This window comes from Prionailurus viverrinus, chromosome B1, assembly GCF_022837055.1.
Source record: "Prionailurus viverrinus isolate Anna chromosome B1, UM_Priviv_1.0, whole genome shotgun sequence".
Classification (NCBI taxonomy): Eukaryota; Metazoa; Chordata; class Mammalia; order Carnivora; family Felidae; genus Prionailurus; species Prionailurus viverrinus.
Genome location: NC_062564.1, coordinates 39,999,422 through 40,016,648, shown reverse-complemented (window position 1 = coordinate 40,016,648; position 17,227 = coordinate 39,999,422). Strand labels below are relative to the sequence as shown.

Below are 17,227 nucleotides of genomic sequence, written 5' to 3'. Positions count from 1 at the left end.
AGAAAGTGGTTCTCAATCTATACTGTTTAAAGGAATTGAAATTTTAATAGCATTTATTATTTATTGGTGACCTTCAAAATATTAAGTGATGGAGGTCATTGAAATATTAACTGAAAGGCTAATGTTAACTTTTTTCTTGATATATTTCTTTTGTCTGTTTAAAATTGTGTCCTTGATTTTGACTTTGTAGATATTATTGTATCTAAACATTATGTTAATTCCAAGGTAGCATATTCCTCTATAATTTTTTTTTTTTAAATGTATCAACCGTAGGGGCACCTGGGTGGCTCAGTTGGTTGAGCGCCCAACTTTGGCTCAGGTCATGATCTCACAGTTCGTGGGTTTGAGCCCCACGTCAAGCTCTGTGCTGACAGCTCAGAGCCTGGAGCGTGCTTTAGATTCTGTGTCTCCCTCCCTCTCTGCCCCTTCCCCACTCATGCTCTCTCTCGCTCTCTCTCTCTCTCTTTCTCTCTTTGTCTCTCTCTCTCTCTCTCTCTCTGTCAAAAATAAACATTAAAAAAATTTTTTTTTTTTCCCCCGTAGGGGCACCTGGGTGACTCGGTTGAGTGTCTGACTCTTGATTTCGGCTCAGGTCATAATCTCACGGTTTGTTGGGATCAAGTTCCACACTTTGTGGAGGTGGCTTGGGATTCTCTGTCTCTGCCTCTCTCAAAATAAGTAATTTATTTTTTTAGTTAAAAAAATAAAATAAATATATCAACTGTATGTTACAACTTTTATTTTTATTTTTTTAATGTTTACCTTTAATTTTTTTTAACGTTTATGCATTTTTTGAGAGACAGAGAGTGAGTGGAGGAGAGGCAGAGAGAGAGGGAGACACAGAATCTGAAGCAGGCACCAGGCTCCGAGCTGTCAGCACAGACCCCAATGCGGGGCTCAAACTCATGGACCATGAGATCATGACCTGAGCCAAAGTCAGATGCTTCACTGAATGAGCCACCGAGGCATCCCAATTTAATGTTTACCAACGGAGAGAGAGTGTGAGCGTGAGTGGGGGAGGGGCAGAGAGAGAAGAAGACAGAATTTGAAGCAGGCTCCCTGCTGTCAACACAGCCCGACATGGGGCTCGAACCCATGAATGTGAGATCATGACCTGAGCTGAAGTTGGATTCTTAACTGCCTGAGCCACCCAGGCGCCCATTTTTCTAGTTTGTTTTTTGGGGGTAAATGTATGTATATATACATAATATACGTTATATATGATGTATATATAAATATGTGTGTGTGTGTGTGTATATATGTGTGTGTGTATACATATATGTATATATACATGCATATTTTATGATGCTCTGGTAATAGGTTGATTTTAGAAAAATCTGCGAAAATTGCATCCAATCTCCAGACTGAGTTCTTTAATTGCTTGGTATGTGGTAAATAGATTTTTATGTTGAGGTTAAGGGATAGATTTCATTTTTTTTTAAGCTTGATAGCTGCATGATCTTAATATGCTAGCTTTTTCTGATTTGCAGAGATCCTGCATATTTTGATGAAAATTGGCTGAACAGAATCAAAACCGAAGTAGGAGATAATTGGAGGCTAAAGGTATTTTCTTTTTATTTTTCCATCTGTTAAATAGTCTTTTAGTAGTATGTGTGTAATATTTGTTGGAATTTTATCTGATGTGTTCAGTGAGCTTTAGAAACCTAGACAGCCTGTAGTGAAATAATCCAGAATTAAAGATTGGAGGTAACCTGAGGTTGCTCACAAAGATACATAGTGTGAGTTAGTAAAGCACCATGACTAATGGCATGGACTCTAGAGCCATAGTGCCTGTATTCATATCATAACTTTACATTTACTGTCTGGGGAAGTCCTCCTAACTGTTCTGTACCTCAGATTCCCCATTTGTAAAATGAGGATAGTAAAAGGATCTACCTCACAGAAATAAATGAGTTGGTATACATAACGTACTTAGGATAGTGCACATGTAATGTTAGTTGTTGGTGTTGTTGTTACTAATAATGAGAAAATACTGATTATAGTTGACTGAGTCCAGAGCACTCACAGAATGAAATATTTTCATTTTTATCCTAGTAGCCTTAAGTTCCATTATTTCTCAAGCTTCTTTGACCAGAACCCACAGTAAGAAATAGTTTACATTGCAGCCTACTGTCAACTAAATGTATGTGCATATATAGTTCCCTTAATCTGTGCACTGACGTTTTGATTTTAAAAAACATTAGTTGCAACCCACTAAATTATTTTTTTAACTTTGTATTTTGAAATAATTCTAGAGTCACAGGAGATGCAAAACAAAATGTGCGGAGAAGTTCTGTGTACCTTTCACCCAGTTTCCCCAGTGGTTACATCTTGCATAACTATAATACAATATCAAAACTAAGGAACTGACATTGATGCAATCCAGTTCATTCAGCTTTCACCAGATTTATCTATGTTTTTTCGTGTTTTTGTGTACAGTTCTGTGTAGCTCTATCGATACGTGGTTTCCCATAATCACAATGAAGACACAGAGCTGTTTTATCTCTGCAAGTCTCCACGATGCTGCCCATTTCTCTTTGATATAGACAGGTAGAGACTCAGAAATGCAAATGAGTAAGCATGTGAAGCCCCTGGACTTAAGATATGTTAAGCTTAGTTTGTCATTTTAGTTCTTTTTTTTTTTTTTTAAACATTCATTTTTGAGAGAGTGAGACAGGGCGTGAATGGGGGAGGGGCAGAGAGAGGAGACACAGAATCCTAAGCAGGCTTCTGAGCTGTCAGCACAGAGCCCGATGTGGGGCTCGAACTCAAGAACCACAAGATCATGACCTGAGCTGAAGTTGGACGCTTAACTGACTGAGCCACCCAGGCGTCCCCTTTTTATTTCTTTCATAAAACACATATTTGATGAACAATATTCACTGATTGCTTAATTATTGAGTCTGCCAACATTTAATTCCCTTTTTTAAACTAAGCTAGAGTGAATGAACACTGTTTAAGCCACTGTTTTAATTTCTAAATAATCTTTCAAGAAGAGGCAATTAAATGATTACTTTTATATGGTATAACATGTATAAAACAATTGTGGATGTTTAAAATATGCTACGAATCATTTTGTATTTGCTTGCTATCTTGACCAAAGAGGGAGTTCTTTACCCAACTTGCATGCACAGAATACACACATAAACATACATCCTGTCTTCATCTTTAGTATCATTAGTGTGGCAGAGACAGTAATATAGAGAAGGGGAAAAACTTTATCATATTCTTAATATTCAGAACTGGGATTAATAGGAAATCAACTACCATTTTATTATTATTTTTTTTAATGCTTATTTATTTTGAAAGAGAGAGAGAACAAGTAAGGGAGCAGCAGAGAGAGAGAGAGAGAGAGAGAGAGAGAGAGAGAGAGAGAGAGAATTCCAGCAGGCCCCACACTCAGTGCAGAGCCCGACGTGGGACTCGATCTCATGAACCAGTGAAATCATGACCTGAGAGACCTGAGCCGAAATCAAAAGTTGGACACTTAACCAATTGAGTCACCCAGGCGTCCCTCAACTATCATTTTAAATGAACACATTGATTTTTAAGACGTGTTAATTTTAAATGTTAAAATATGGAAAAAAAAAACAAACATTCTAAAATAAAGGAAATAAAGTATATTGTATATTTGCCATGTCCCCAGATCTTTCTAGAAATATGAACATATTCGTTTTCTTTATGAGTTTTTTTTAAATAAGTTTTCAGTTTATATTCTCCCTTAGAAATAAATACGTCTGATTGCACTGGATTGCACTGCCATGATTGAGTGTCTGTTACTTGATAGTCACAGGTTCTACTGTGACTTCTGTCCTACTGTGTACTTCTGTCCTAGGACATCTTCAGCTGCTAATGTTGGGTAGGGACAGTTAGGGTCAACAGAATCCTGTCGTATACACATTTAACTTAACACAGTATCAACCGAATGAGATGGGTCAAAAAAAAAGGAAAAAATAACAGCTTAAAATAGTGCAGGTGATCGTGCCTGTCATTTCACTCAGATAACATATAAGCCAGTGAACCCTTACTTTAGAGTGGCTGAGTGATAGGAAACATGTTGGTCCCTCACCCTCTCTTGCTTCTAGAGGATGCTTCTTGTACCATAAGTATCTTGCAGTGCCGAGTGTTGTACTAGCATTTCAACATAGTATATTTTTAACCATATGGCTCCTCAGTATTTACTTTGGTGCTCAACTGAACAATCAGCAGTCTTTTCTGACAGTGAAGAAAATTTGGAGACATTTCCAACCCTGATTTTGACTGTAATTTTCGCTTAATGCTCTAATTTTAGAATTTAACCTCTATGTGAGATGCAACTCCATTTTTCTAGGGAAGACAGTACTAGAGGATGTTTTCAGTAAGGATGGCACATTTTTTTCTTTACTTGCGGAAAATCTGATACTTTTAATCTTACTCTTAAGTGTTTTTCAATTACCCTCCAGTTTCTGTCTGTGATCATAACATTGAAAATTTAACATGATTGGAAACTTAATTTTTTTATTATAATCTCTTGAGATCACATAAATTAAGCCACTGATAGTCCTTTTTTGGTGATTATGGAATTCACATATGCTGTTGAGTTTTATTTTTTATATTTATGATTAACTAGAATGATTAGTTGGTTCAGAAATTTTTTATGTTAAATTATATTTTGATCTATGCTTGACTTTTACCCAGTTGTTTTATCTCTCTCTAAACAGATAAGCAATTTAAAGAAAATTTTAAAAGGAATCCTGGATTACAATCATGAGGTAGGAACTTTTTTCTCACTCTGCTTAGAAGTATTACTATAGGAAATTTAATTTTACAATATTTTACAGTGGTTTCAAGTAAAGGAAAATTTACCTCAAAATTAAAAAGCAGCTTATCTTCCATTGTTTTAGATGTTGGTTCAAACAACTATCTGTTAGCTGGTTACTAAATAGAGGCTCTTTTTCACTGTAACGTGGATAGTGTGTAGATGATTATTAATGTTATACTTTACTTTCTGCCATATATGAACTCTCTCCTCTTCTCCTCTTATGAAGGTAGTTTAGAATCCAGGCATTATAGCCAACTCCCTTGCTTACATTAGTTTTATTCCATGGCAAACCTCCATCCCTAGATTAACTCAGTTTATCCTCTGAGTCTGCATCAGAACAGTCAAGGTATTAAAAATCAGGCAGTGGAACTAGTTTTACTTTAAATTTCATGATCACAGATAATCAAATGAACACAACAAAGCATAGACGCCTATGTTATTTTCTTAACTGTTTTTACCCCATGAGCTTACCTTCATGTATACCTACGTCTATACTTGTATCATTTATCTTCACAACTTAGTAAGTGGTCCAAAACCTATAAATCATCCTATAGTCCTTCCTTTTTTATAATATTGTCATAAGACCTAAATCTCCAAAATAAAGCTTTTTTCCTTCTTTACTGCCACTACTTTATACCATGCCATCATTAGCTCTTGCTTATATTTCTAGAGTAGTCTGACTGGTAACCCTGATTTCACTCTTGCCCCTCTACAGTCTGTTCTTATTCTTCACTCTAAAACCAAAATGATTTTTAAAAATGAAAATTTGATTATGTCATTCTTCTCAAAAGTTTTTCATGGTTTCCTATTGAGAATCAAATTCATAGCTCTTACCGTGAGCCACCAGGTACTGTGCTCCTTACCCTGCTCACCTGTAATGCTAGTGCCTTATTCATCCTGCTTGTGTGCTTCTAGGATTTTCTTTATTCACTGTAGGGTTATTAGATAGGAACCTACCCGTTTGTCTGCATATATTTCATTTCATTTGGGACCAATTTCCCCATAAAGGAATCCTCTGTTTCCTTCCTGATACAGGTATTTGGCTATCAGCATTTTGGAATTAAATGATATTAAATATAGGCATGAATCTGTATTTAATCTCTGCTCCTTCTGGTGCTCCCTTGTTCAGAACCTCTCTGGCTCTACTTTGAACTTCAGAGAATTTTTCTTTTGGGAGCTGGTGAAGGAATCAAAGTATTCAGTTTCTTTTCTCAGTGTTCATACCATATACCAGATTGGGACTAAATTTGTAAATCAAGATCATTATAATTTAGCTTATAGGAGGTAAAAATAGAAATTGAAAGTGAAATTGACGTAATAGCTCTGCCCTTAGCAATGAGTTTCTGGTGCTGATGAGCTAATTTGTATCAAATATTTTATTTGGACATATAAATGTAAATGCAGTTCTAATCCTTTTGTCTCTATTCAGATTTTAGGACAGCAAATTAATGACTTTACCCTTCCTGATGTGAACCTCATTGGGGAACATTCTGACGCTGCAGAGCTCGGAAGGATGCTTCAACTCATCTTAGGCTGTGCTGTGAACTGCGAACAGAAGCAAGGTAATTTATTTGATGTTAGGGTATGCATTTAAAATAATTAAGCAAAGGAATACATATTGTATAGATTATATATAAATCACTAGTACAAACAATAGCATCTTCGCAAGGCCACCCTCAAACAATGTCATTTTCTATGATTTTGCTAGTACTTTGTTTGCAAGCTTGAAAGAGTTTTGCAGCTTAGAATAAATTTGGTTATGAGGATTCTCTCCCTATCTGCAGGACTATATAATTCTTTGAGTAGGTTAGTTTTAGCTTCAGTGAATGTGATGAAATTTACTGTTAATTGGAAAATGTCCAGCTAAATTAATCTCAGTAATAATGGTAATGTTATACTGGATCAATTTAGCTATGGGAACTTAAAATTGGATACTTTAGATTGCAAGTATGAAGGATTTATTTCACAAATATTTACCAAACTCCTGCATTATGCTGGGGTTAGGAGCACATTGCCAGACAGAGCAGACATGGTACCTTCCCTTGTGGAACAGGTTGGTGAGTGGAGGGAGGGCAGGAAGCAATGTCACACATAATAACTGTGTGGTCTGAATGGGAATGAGTGCTGTGAAGGTAAAGTGTAATGGGCCAGGGAAGTTATTTAAGCAAAGATGTGGAGATGGATGAAGAGTAATCTGAGTAGTAGAAACTGAATGTCATAATGACTTAGGTTATCTTTGAGAGACTGAAAAAACCTACCACTATAATTAGAGAGTAGTAAGGAAGGGATGAGGGGTGATGAAATAGAAGAAAGGTACGTAGGGACTACTCCAAACAATGAGGGCACAGCATTTTACTGTTACTGTATGAACTTCGTAGAAGACGGAGGTTTTTATCTTTTTAAACCCAAAGATTTTTTTCTTATTCCTTGTTCCTCACTCGTGGTAATGCAAAACAGATTTTTATTTAAATTGTCTATACCTTTTCGGTGTTCTAATGTGATAAGTTTAATAGCTGTCAATATTGTTTTCTTGAAACTGTGACTAGTTTTATTGGTGTGTGATCCAGGAATTTTTTTCTAACAATATATTTATTTCTCTTTGTCCTCATTCCTGTTAGATTTTAGTATGCATGCTCTTACAGTAAGTTTTAGTTTTCTTTATTCAGTTTAACAATTAAAATGGAGAACTTTCTACATTTGTGATTTTTATATATTACTAAGATGTCTAAAAGTTTTTTGCCAAAAGTTAGAAGATTGCTATAAATAAGATTCCAGACACATTAAATTTCTAAGTAGATGCTTTGATTTTAAAAGGTGTGTGAAAATTATTTAATGTAGTTGACTGAATTCAGATAATGACCTCGTATGTGCTTATTCTGTTAGGAGATTCACCTACTCTTGGAAGCAGCATACCTGTTAAGAGTTGACCAATTATATTTATCACAGGAAAAGACAAGAATGTTACCTATATCCATAGTCCTATGGAAAGCAATCATAATATTCATCCAGATTCTCACACAGACCAAGAGTCCTGTGTAACACCTAGATTCATTTTTTCCCTTGAAATTGTGTATAAATGATGAAACCTTTGAACAGGATTTTAACATCTTATTTATCCAGAGGGCATTCCCTGTTTTCAGAAACATAGTTGAGAACCAAGAATCAAAGTAAATGAATTCCTGAGTTCAGATTTTCAGTGTAATGTGAGGCTTACTAAAGCGGCGCTGCCATTTACTACCTGACTGACTTTGGACTGGGTACTCAGCCCATTTCCACATCTACAGAATGAGGATACAAAACCTGATAGTCGTGAGGAGTAAATGAAATTGTATATGCGTATTTGCTTTGTAATCCATAAAGTGCTATACGGATAAAAAAGCTTTTATGTTTAGATGAGTTTTTCAGTTACTAAAAGTAAGGAGCAATTGCTCAGAACATTGACTTAACATACATTTATGTTGGCCATCTGTCTTCCTAAACAGGGTAAATAAATGGTGGTAAAATTGAAAAGGCAAATGTTAGTAATATAAAACATACTACTAATCATTTCTAAGTGTCTGTCTTCTGCCTGGTACTTTATTAAGTACTCATAGAACAAAAAAAATACTTTATACACATGAGGAAAACTAAGTATTACGTGATTTGCCCAAGGTTTCTGGTTTGTGAAAGGCTAGGCAAGGACAATAACCCGTTTCTCCATGTTTAAATCATGCCTCTCATACTCACCTGCTATAAATTTTGGCCTTAAAAAAGCTGTTTTCAGGATGAACTCTGTGACATAGCACACCTCATTCATTGCCTCATAGATCTGCACCAAATAATCATATATATTTATATTTTGGACACAAGATTTGTAAATTTTTTTTCTTTTCAAAAATTGTACATTAACATAGTTGTCATCATTTTATCATGTAGCATTTTACGGTGTTCGCGGGGAAGGGCCTTGACGTGGCAACACCGCTTCTTAACTAACGCTTCCCCTCTCACACCTTACTAACTTCCTTACCTCCCTGTTCCCACTGTTAGTTTCTTCACTTCCAATAGGCTGTCATTAAGTTTCCTTCCCCATTATCAGTGCCACTGCTTTTTCTTTTCCATGTTCACAGTCTTTTATTTTGAGGGCTGTTAGTCATCCTAGCTATGCCATTTTCTCCATAGCCCTGGGATTCTGTGTGTAGTAGCTTTGAACAGAACATCTACAAGCACTCCGTTGCATTCCAACACTTAGAGGATGCTCCTCATTAACAAAACAGAACAGGAAATGGAGTTCAGACTAAAGAATTTTTTTTTTCCCCAAATAGTGGTTCTAATACATTCCTACTATTGTCCTGAGAAAATACCTATGATTAAAGTGTGTTGTGTATGTTTGTGTCACCACACATTTGATTGGGTACAAGTATCCTAAGAACAACACTTGCTTAAAAACATGTTTTTTAAAATCTTTGGCATCAATAACCAGGATGTCAGAATGTCACGATTTAGTAGTGTTGTCAAAATACTTTGGTTTTGTTTGTTTGTTTTTAATAAGTTGTCTGTCACACACAGCTTTATACACCTTGGCATTCCAAATACATGAGTCTCGTTAGTTCACTTTAACAATTTCACAGTAAGACTCCCATCATGTAATACTTGAAGTGCAGAGACAAGTTTTTGGTGTACATATGGAGAGGATTTTTTGGATATATGTGGAGAGGCAGGTTGAGACTAAAATTTCCTAATTATTCTTTTAAATGTTTCTTATTAAAATGTATTTACCATGTTTGTTAGAACCCACCTGGCCTGTTGATTTTATTTTATGCTTAATGCCACTTTTTCCATTCATTGTTGGATTTGCAAATAAGGAAAAGTACTTCTAGGGCTTTGTTTTTAGGAGACAAGAAATAATTTTTTTCAGCTTTTTCATTACTGACAGCTGAGAGATCCTTCTCTTTTGTTGGCAGTGGCGAGGGTAAGATTGATGAAGTTGGTACTTCAGCTTATTAGAGATGTGTGTATTTTAAAGTCCAGGGTTATGCAATATTTATTTTTTTATGGTATCTGTTTCTATCTTAATTTCGTCTTAATTCATTGTCCTAAGCAACTCTCAGGTTTATTAAGATTTTTCTATTCTATAGCAGAAAATATTAAGGTAGAAATTGTACACGGTGCAGTGCTTTGTCACACAAGCATAAGGCACAGACTTCAGAGTTATTTTTTTTAACTTGTAACAAAGTATAATGTGAAAGACAGATTTCTGAATTTTAGGAATAGCAATAAGGAGTTCTCTCCATCCTGGCTTTAGGCTTTACCAATTCATTGTCTTGCATTCCTGAGATACTGTATTCCTGTGACCTTTAGCTTGTAGCCTCAAACTTTGTAAATTAATGGGGTGGTGGGTGTGGTTTCTTAAAGAACTACTGTAACTTTCAGCCTGTACTTTACCTGTGGTACAGATATTTAACCACTTATGAAGAATTCCTGGGAAGAGTCAAAACATGGGAGACTACTTATAAGAATTCATGAAGTGTAAGCCTTTTACTCCCTTGAGTATCTTTAACTTGAACAGTGACATTCCAGATTATTCTTGTTTTCAGAGTACATCCAAGCCATTATGATGATGGAGGAATCTGTTCAACATGTTGTCATGACAGCCATTCAAGAGGTATGTTGGAACTTTAAGTATGTGTGAGAAATTAAAGGAGCAAATAGGAATATGAATAGCAGAAGTAAAGATTTTTAGAAAAGATTCTCCTCATTTTTTTTTGAGAATTTTTTTCTTACAATATAGCTTGCCTCATTTTTATTTTAAAAAATCATACATTTTTCTCATTTTTATTTAAAACTTAAACATTTGTCTTTAGGTATATTCAGTAACTATTCCTAATTTTTAAAATTGCTCTACTGAACTAGGAATAGTAGACTAATTCCTAAAGCCATTATAAATACATATCTTAAACCAGCAGTGTACCTCACACTTAATTGTTAGTTTCTTGTTTGGCAGAAAATACGCCTTCAACTCCAACCATACCCAGAGCAGTTTCTAGATGAATATTTATACTGAAACTGTGGGGAAGGAAAAATATCTTTTTCTTCTACCCATCCAAATTCGCAGCTGGGACCTCTATTAACAAAAGACAGATTAACAAAAAAAAGGGTACAAATGCATTTAAAGGATGTTTTACATTACACCAGAACCTTCTTAAGGAAATGAAGACTAAAGACGTGTTTAAACCTGAGTGTTTTGATGCTAGGTTTGATGAAGAGTGGAGAATCATGGAAAAATGTGATAGGGCAAAAAAGGTTTGAGCTAAGGATAGTAACCTGGTGAAAACAGCATATCCTATTCATTCAGAATCCTTTCAAAATCTATCTTTGGAGATAAGGATGCTTCTTTCATCTGAGTATAGGGAGAGCACCTCTCACATGAGGGTCTTATGACCTGCTTCAGGAGAAGGTAGAAAATCTTTCCCGTACCTACTCAGATTCCTTCAGCTTGAAATATTCAGTATGCCAGGATGCCACATTTTGGGATAGCATGTCCTCAACTCCATCAAATGTGAAACATAAAACTATAAAAGTAAAAATAAAATGTAGATTAATATAACCAGTTTATCTCAGGATGTGAGAATGTTTTTGATCATAAAAGGGGAACAGATTGTTAGGGGTACTAGAAAACAATATAGGATGTGAATGTGCAACTGACAGAGAAAAAATATAACAAACATGAAAAATGCTAAATGCAAATTAAGTAAAGTTGTGGTTTTTTTTTTTTTTTTTTTTTAATTTTTTTTTTCAACGTTTATTTATTTTTGGGACAGAGAGAGACAGAGCATGAACGGGGGAGGGGCAGAGAGAGAGGGAGACACAGAATCGGAAACAGGCTCCAGGCTCCGAGCCATCAGCCCAGAGCCTGACGCAGGGCTCGAACTCACGGACCGCGAGATCGTGACCTGGCTGAAGTCGGCCGCTTAACCGACTGCGCCACCCAGGCGCCCCAAAAGTTGTGGTTTTTTAAAAATCTGACCAAATGACTATAAATCTGGAGGTTCCCATTACCCCCTCAGGGTGCTGATTCACAGAACTCAGGAATGATGACAGTATTATAGCAGAAGAATACAAACCAGAACCAACTCCCCCCACCCCCAAAATGCATAGAGTGAGGTCTAGGAGAGTCCCATATGCAAAGTTTCTGTTGTTACCTGTCCATAGTATCAAGGCATACCACCACTCCCCCAGCATATTAACATGTACTGCCAACCAGGGAAGCTCACCTGAGTTTTCATGTCCAGAGTTTTCATTGGGGTTTCATTATGAAGGAATGATTGTTTGGATCTGTGACCATGGGGTTGAACACAGTTTCTAGCTCTCCTCCCCATCAGAAGTCAGGCTCATTATCAAGTGATAATCTGATACATCTGGTCTTCCTGGCATGACCAGCCCCCAACTGGAGTCATTCATCTTTTTAGCTTAAGCTACCTAGAGACCCACAGATCATAGATACTCTTTATCAGTTAGGAAATCCCAGAGATTGAGAGGCTACTTGCCAGTAACGGGACAAAGGCCAGCCAAATTCATTACTACACAGGACGTTTCAAAAAAACAAAGCTTTGAAAAGATCACTTTAGCAGTCAGCTCTGATGGTAGGAAGATAAACTGATACATCTTAAAATCATGTCATATTCTTTTATATCATGTAAGATATTAAGTCATGAGTATTAAAGTATCAAAACAACGATCTCTTTTAAAAAAAGTTTTTTATGTTTTTCTTTTACTTTTGAGAGAGACAGAGTGTGAGTTGGGGAGGGGCAGAGAGAGAGGGAGACAGAGAATCCAAAGCAGGCTCCAGGCTCTGAGCCCTCAGCCCACAGCCTAACGTGGGGCTCGAACCCACAAACCATGATATCATGACCCAAACCAAAGTCAGACACTTAACTGACTGAGCCACCCAGGCATCCCTCAAAACGAGCACCTCTTAAGCAAAATAGAAGATTTTGCTCTTAAGTGGTCCTGGACTTTGCTCTATCGTCATGAGGGATCCAGCTTTCTTGTTTCTTATTGTCTGCCATCCTTAATATATGATTCCCAGCTAGTGGGAGCATCTGTGGGAGTGGGAGTCATCTGTGGCTTCTCAAGTTCCATCTATCACATTGACATTTCCAGCCATCAGGAAGGATTGAGGGGATAGTTATTCACTTCCTCTAAGTAAACTTTCAACAATTCTCACTCCTATTAGCCAGATATTACTCACACAGCTACACAGGGAAACTGGGAAATATGGTCTTTTTTAAATTTTGAGATAGAGAACAGGAGAGGGACAAAGAGAGGGAGAGAATCCCAAGCAGGCTCCACGAAGTTCAGCGTGGGATTCAGTCTCTCAAACCATGAGATCATGACCTGAGCTGAAATCAAGAGTCAGTTGCTCAACTGACTGAGCCACCCAGGCACCCCTGAAATGTGGTCTTTATTCCAGGTAGTCATAGCCCAACCACAATTTGAGGAGTCTGTTATTAAGCAAAAATAGGAAAAAGAATAAGGAGCCACTAACAGTTCTGCCTTACAATAATTGATCCTACAATTCTATTTTTAGGAATTTATCCGATGGAGATCTGAAATACAGAGGTACATAATAGTAATAGCAAACATTCATCCAGCACCTACTATGTGCAAGATAGTGCTGGTACTTACTAAATACAATACATCTATTAACTCTTTTAAAATTATAACTAATACTACTGAAATGTACACTTAAAATTTTAAATGGCAAATTTTATGTTCTACATATATGTTCATACATATAGTATGTTCTACTACATACTACTACATGTAATAGTTCTACAACTACATGTGGTTCTACATACCACAATAAAAAAATGAAAAATTAATTGTAATGTTTTGAGGTATACATTGTTATTATCCCCATTTTATAAAAGGGAAAGTGAAGCATAGAACTCAGCAGTAGGGAGACAGATAAGTAAATTATGGTAGAATAATACTTTGGCATAATATGTAGCATTGAAAACATATAACAACATGGGTCAGACTTGTCTAGGGAAACAGAGCACATGAGCAATAGAATCCCATTTCTGTTAGAGATTAAGATGAGTGAAAACAAACTTGCAAAATGTTAATTATCTCCAAATGGTTGGATGTTCTATATTCTTTTCTATATTTGCCAGTTTCTCTATAATAACAGGTTTGCATCTATAATCAGAAATATTTTTAAAATTAAAGTCTATGACCAAGCGATTTTTAATTCTACATATCTAGCCCAAGGAATTATTTAGAAATTCAGACCAAGATTGGGTACAACAGTGTTTTTCCAACTATTTTATTTTATTTTTTTTTAAGGTTTATTTATTTAATACCTACACCCAGCATGGGGATTGAACTCCCAACCCCAAGATCAAGAATCAGTGCTCTTCTGACTGAGCCAGCTAGACACCCCCAAGCTATTTTATATTAATAGAAATATGAAAATAATATGCATCCATTAGTAAGCAAGTGTTTAACTTAGGGTACCTCCATCCCATGGAATATTATATAGCTGATAAAATTTTTAAAAAGTATATTATGACAAAGGGAAAACATTTAAAATGTCACGTGAACAAAGTATATAAAATTATACATACAACTAGATTTTAAAAATAGATTATATGTCTTTATGTGCATATTCCTTTTATGCATTTAACACATACTGTCAAGCCCTTAATATGCACCAGAAGCTATAGATACACCAGAAGCATTCAGGATACAATTGTGAAAAAGACAGACATGGTCTCTTGCCCCAGAAAGTCTAAGTCTCATGGGAGAAATGGCTAACCAAGCAATTCACGTACATTTAAAGCATTCAAAATGAAAAGTACCATGTTGGGGAAAATATTAAGAGGACCTCCAAAAAGTAGCTAACTCAGCTTGGGGACTTAAGGGAAGGCTTCTCAGGGAAGGTGGCATCTCATCTGAGCACAGAAGGATGAGATGACATGAGGAAGGGGTAAAAATTGTTCTAAAGTCCAGGTGGCAAGAGAAGCAAGACCTGCATGGAATGTTGGAGGTATTGAAAGAAGGTACCTATAGCAAACATGGTGAGGTAGGAAGTGCTTAGAAATGAAACCAGAGACCTAAGATCATTAGAATATTGAGCAGTTTCATTAGAGATTTGGGACTTTGGAAACCAATGAATAGATTTTAAGGAGAAAATACACTGAAGTCTGTATTTAAGAAAATCCATATGATGAGAAGAATGGTTTGGAGGAAAACCAGGTTAGAAAATGGGAGAGCAGTTGAGAAACCTTGATAATTATCCAGCAAAGAATGACGGAAGCCTGAACTAGGTTATGGCAGGGTGGAGACAGGTGGACAGATTTGAAAATTGTTAGAGCTTGAATCAATAGGCTTGGTGATTGATTGGACCTGGCGGGGAGAAGGTGTAGCTGGATAGAATAATACAGGTAAGAAGGGCTTTTTTTTTTTTTTTTGGCACATTGTATTTATATTTCTTTATTCAAGTACTAATGACTTAGACTTTTTTTTTTTTACCATGGTAAAATACATATAACAGAAATTTGCCGTTAGTGACATTTAGTGTGCTCATAATGTTGTACAAGCATTGTCACTGTTTAGTTCCAGAACTTTTTCCATCAGCACAAAAGGAAACCTTGTACACCCATTACACAGGCAGTTCTCATTTCCTCCTTGCTCCAGCCCCCATCAACCAGTAATTTGCTTTCTGTCTCTATAAATTTCCCTATTCTGGATATTTCATATAAATGGAAACATAGGATATGTGACCTTTTGTGTCTAGCATTGTTCATTTAGCATAATATTTTCAAGGTTATTTTGTAGCATGTATCAATACATATTCCTTTTTATGCTGAATAATGCATTGTATGGATGTGTAGCGTTTTGTTTATCCATTCATCAGTTGATAGACATTTGGGTTGTTCCTACCTTCTGGCTATTGTGAATAATGTTTCTGTGAATGTTAGTATATGGGTTGTTGTTTTTGAGAGGGAAAGAGAGACAGCTGGGGAGGGGCAAAAGGAGAGGGAGAGAGAGAGTCTTAAGTGGGCTCTGCGCTGGGCATGGACGTGGATTCAGTCTCACAACCATGAGATCATGACCTGAACTGAACTCAAGAGTTGGATGCTTTAGTAACTGAGCCACCCAGGCTCCCCAGGTTTTTGTGTTTTTTTTGTTGTTTTTTTTATAAAACACCTATTCTGCCTATGTTGAAATTGAATTGCTTGGTCATATGGTAATTCTCTGTTTAACTTTTTGAGGATGCACCAACTTCTTTTGCATGGGTGCTGTAGCATTTTACATTCCCACCACCAGCACTGGGATTCTAGTTTTTCCCCTCTTTGTCAACCCTTGTTGATGTCCATCTTTTTTATAATAGCCATCCTAGTGGGTGTGAAGTGGTATCTCCTTGTGGCTTATTTGCATTTCCCTAAAGGCAAATGATGTTGAGAATCTTTTCATGGGATCATTCTTTGGAGAAATGTAAATGGTGGTCAAGTAAATGATAAGTCTTTTAACTCTTTGAATGCTAATTGGAAGAAGCCACAAGTAAGAGAAGGACAGATGTTGATTTATAAGAGAGAGGATGATAAATGGTACAGGGTCTGTGAGAAGCTGGGAAGGGACTGGGTCAGGGAGCACAAGTGAAAGGATTAGCCTACTATGGGAAGAACAATACTTGTATTACAAGATTGGAGAAGGAAAGGATGGGCATGAATGTTGCCAATTTTGTGGATTAAGACATGGGAAATTCTTATTTGAAGACAAAGATTTTTTTTTTTAACTTGTTTTATTTTTTATTTTACATCCAAATTAGTATATAGTGCAACAATGATTTCAGGAGTAGATTCCTTAGTGCCCTTTACCCATTTAACGCATCCCCCCCCCCCCAGCCCCTCCCGTAACCCTCGGTTTGTTCTCCATATTTATGAGTCTCTTCTGTTTTGTCCCCCTCCCTGTTTTTATATTGTTTTTGTTTCCCTCCCCTTATGCTCATCTTGGAGATTAAGTTTCCTGGTGAAGAGTATGGGGATGTTGGTGAGGTTTGAGAAGTAGGAAAGGTTTAGAATAATCTCTGAAGGGAATAAAGAGACTGCTGACTGGGGAAGCATAACTATACTTTGGGGACAACTTTGAAGTCCCAGTTGAAATTGGAAACTAGGGGCGCCTGGGTGGCGCAGTCGGTTAAGCGTCCGACTTCAGCCAGGTCACGATCTCGCGGTCCCTGAGTTCGAGCCCCGCGTCGGGCTCTGGGCTGATGGCTCAGAGCCTGGAGCCTGTTTCCGATTCTGTGTCTCCCTCTCTCTGCCCCTCCCCCGTTCATGCTCTATCTCTCTCTGTCCCAAAAAAATAAAATAAAAAAAAAAATGTTAAAAAAAAAAAAAAGAAATTGGAAACTATGTATTAATAGTGTTTTAGGATTAAAAT

The 17,227-nt window shown here is 36.6% G+C and overlaps 1 protein-coding gene and 1 long non-coding RNA gene across 6 annotated transcripts in view; one reads left to right on the top strand and one right to left on the bottom strand.

Annotated features, from left to right (window-relative positions):
• Window positions 1-17,227, top strand: part of HOOK3 (hook microtubule tethering protein 3) — a 115,413-nt gene that overhangs the window by 26,703 nt on the left and 71,483 nt on the right. For all 5 annotated transcript variants that reach the window (XM_047855081.1, XM_047855084.1, XM_047855080.1 and 2 more), the window contains exons 3-6: window positions 1,491-1,563; window positions 4,701-4,751; window positions 6,231-6,363; window positions 10,375-10,442. In XM_047855081.1, coding sequence (XP_047711037.1) covers window positions 1,491-1,563; window positions 4,701-4,751; window positions 6,231-6,363; window positions 10,375-10,442 — 325 coding nt within the window. The remainder of the gene's footprint in view (window positions 1-1,490; window positions 1,564-4,700; window positions 4,752-6,230; window positions 6,364-10,374; window positions 10,443-17,227) is intronic.
• Window positions 6,266-10,368, bottom strand: LOC125163416 (uncharacterized). The gene is made up of 3 exons (XR_007151454.1): window positions 10,223-10,368; window positions 8,528-8,609; window positions 6,266-6,346 (listed from the first exon to the last, which is right to left on the bottom strand). It is a non-coding gene; the product is annotated as an uncharacterized LOC125163416 (long non-coding RNA).